Raw genomic sequence first — 2,456 nt, forward strand, 5'->3', positions numbered from 1 at the left:
ATGATGCTGTCATTGGATCGACCCACCGACCTTCTGCTCTCCGGGCAGTCGCTCTGGGATGTGGTGATATTACGTGTTTTGGGTTTGATGTTTAACTCCATCTCTGCTAATATCACGACGGCCAGTGCTTGATATTGTAGTATAAGAGGAGGTAACTTGTGTTACCATACATGTATGGGCCAATTTCCTTCCCAGCGCGTGACACCTTCATTACACTCTCGGTAACCTCGCTGACACCAGTGTGGGCGCGGCCATTACAAGAATCTTGAAATTTGCCCTCTGACCCGAAACGTAGTAACGTTCATACTTTTGTTTATGTCTTTGGTAATGCCATCATATTTCATTTTGAAAAGGTTTAGGACTGACCATGGTTTCCAGATGAATTTACTTGAATAGATTGGTTCGAGATTGCAGACTAACGGAAAATCAACAAACTTCTCCTTTACATTCTTACTATATCAATTACATGATAGTTTTAATGATATATAAATTCAAACTGACAAACAAAGAAAGTAATTTATCAGCGGTAAGTGTATTCGGCGTCACAACAGTCGTCACATGTTTGTAAACATAACGGTCATTCGGCTCGGAGAATGGTTGGGGCCACCCATCACAGTGGAGAATTTTGACTGGTGGCAGCGAAAGTATAGAGAGCTCCGCGAACGGACTATCGCTGTGAGGAGCTTGATGTACGGGCAGTGAAGGGGGGATAACTCTTAAGGAATGTAGAACGAATATGGCGGACGAAGGGGATGCGTTGCAAGGTAGAATGAAGAAGATGTTAGACCGTTAGGACATGTTTACAGTAATGTGAATAAAGACGTGTGTTCCCTGGGAACATTTGATGATTACAATATTATAATCGTCGTACAGCCGTGTGTGATTTGGGGCCTATCCTACAACAGACACCAGGCGTATGCACACACTTGCAACTATGGCACCTACCAGAACTGTGGAAAGAAAGCTTTATCACTAAAAGAGCACTTTCTGTAGGTGGACTTGCTAGCCATACAGTACAGGTCTTTATCTGTTCCTCGCATCATGGATGCGATTCGTCCAAGTCCGCTGTCTGTCATAAAGAATACGTCACATGATGACATCGTTTGTTGATCAAGAATCACTTTACCAAACCCCGCGCATGCGTAATCTTTTGCATGATTGTCACGATCAACATGAACTATATTCCCCTCCAAATCTTGAATGACATCTGGAAACAGCCTCTTTGCGTCCTGTCGCACGTTCTGTGAGTCTGTGGCTACGAACATCCGATAGAGGGCGCTGTTATTATACTGGCGGAGGAAGTTCCAAACAACACTTACGTTCAAGGGTGTGGGAGTATACCAATCATTTGGAATTGTAGGATTCCCCCTCACACGCACATGAGCACACACGAGTTTCCTCCCGTTGCTACGGGCTGAAGATTGATAAAGATCAAACCTTTTCTGGACTTCAGGTTTCATTCTAAACAACCGCCGTAAAACAATATTGTATATGTCAGTTGTTGTCTGATTATGTGCCCACCGAAGAGACTTAAATAGTGGATGTAACTTTAGATAGTTAACCATTTCTTGATTAACAGTAAAATGTGTGACATCGGAAGGAAATTCCTTCTCTAAATCAAGAGATTTTGCAATTTTATCTCGTAGCTTAAATGCATCAGCGTCAATTCGCTTGTATGCGCTACTTTTCAGGTCACTAATTTCAGAACTTTGTAGAATCCAGTCAACTTTGTTTGCTTGGAGGAAATTACCGATATCACATGGTACCAACATCTTCACTTTGAACTTCCGGCTTAACATTTGTGAAATAATGAAAGCACCGACAATTCCTTCCTGTCTGTCCCCTAGACCACCACAGTTACCGTTGGCACAGTCATAGATGAAATATTTCTTTTCCCACCGAGGCCTGACAAAATATTCCTCAGGAGGGGTTTGTATTCCTGAAGCACTGTCATTATTCCCATAGGAAACTTGGCCTTTTCCGCTCAAGATTTGAAATGTACTATAATGTACTGTTCCCTTGATTCCTAGAAATGAGTAGGCGAGTGCTATCAGAACCAACGGGCAACTGCAAAATGCAACGAGTTGACACTGACGTCGAGACCTGAGATTCATTCTTGTGCCTTGAACTGTTATCTCTGAAAAAAAATCAAGATGAAAGTAATGGATAACGTAGTCGTTGTTTACTTACAGGACACAACTGGCGTTTAATCACAGGCTTGGAATGCATCGGCTTCATACACAACCTCAACATTAACATGACAAACACATACACATCGGTATCATGAAGGGCGTCAACGTTTACATGACCCTATCATCATTAATATTTATGGTTAATAATCTTAATAATGTATGAATACTAATATGCTATATGTGGTGCGGCGCCTTTACCGACTTGGCCACCTGTTGCCCAGATACATCTCGGAAGCCGTTAATAGTTACAGTTATAAACAAATT

General features: G+C 42.1%; 1 protein-coding gene across 1 annotated transcript; it reads right to left on the minus strand.

The window, feature by feature from the left end:
- Nucleotides 1-474: 474 nt before the first annotated feature.
- LOC124111062 lies at nt 475-2,179 on the minus strand. Its single transcript, XM_046470609.2, has one exon. The coding sequence runs from the start codon at nt 2,112-2,114 to the stop codon at nt 942-944; it is 1,173 nt and encodes a 390-aa protein (XP_046326565.2). The 5' UTR covers nt 2,115-2,179; the 3' UTR covers nt 475-941.
- Between the last annotated feature and the right edge of the window lie 277 nt (nt 2,180-2,456).

The sequence above is a fragment of the Haliotis rufescens genome, unplaced genomic scaffold (genome assembly GCF_023055435.1).
Source record: "Haliotis rufescens isolate VD_foot unplaced genomic scaffold, xgHalRufe1.0.p SCAF_9, whole genome shotgun sequence".
In the NCBI taxonomy this organism is placed as follows: Eukaryota; Metazoa; Mollusca; class Gastropoda; order Lepetellida; family Haliotidae; genus Haliotis; species Haliotis rufescens.

Bases quoted from the DNA above. Each gene is read 5' to 3' on its own strand.
- LOC124111062 (XM_046470609.2), bottom strand. From the start codon at position 2,114: ATGAATCTCAGGTCTCGACGTCAGTGTCAACTCGTTGCATTTTGCAGT.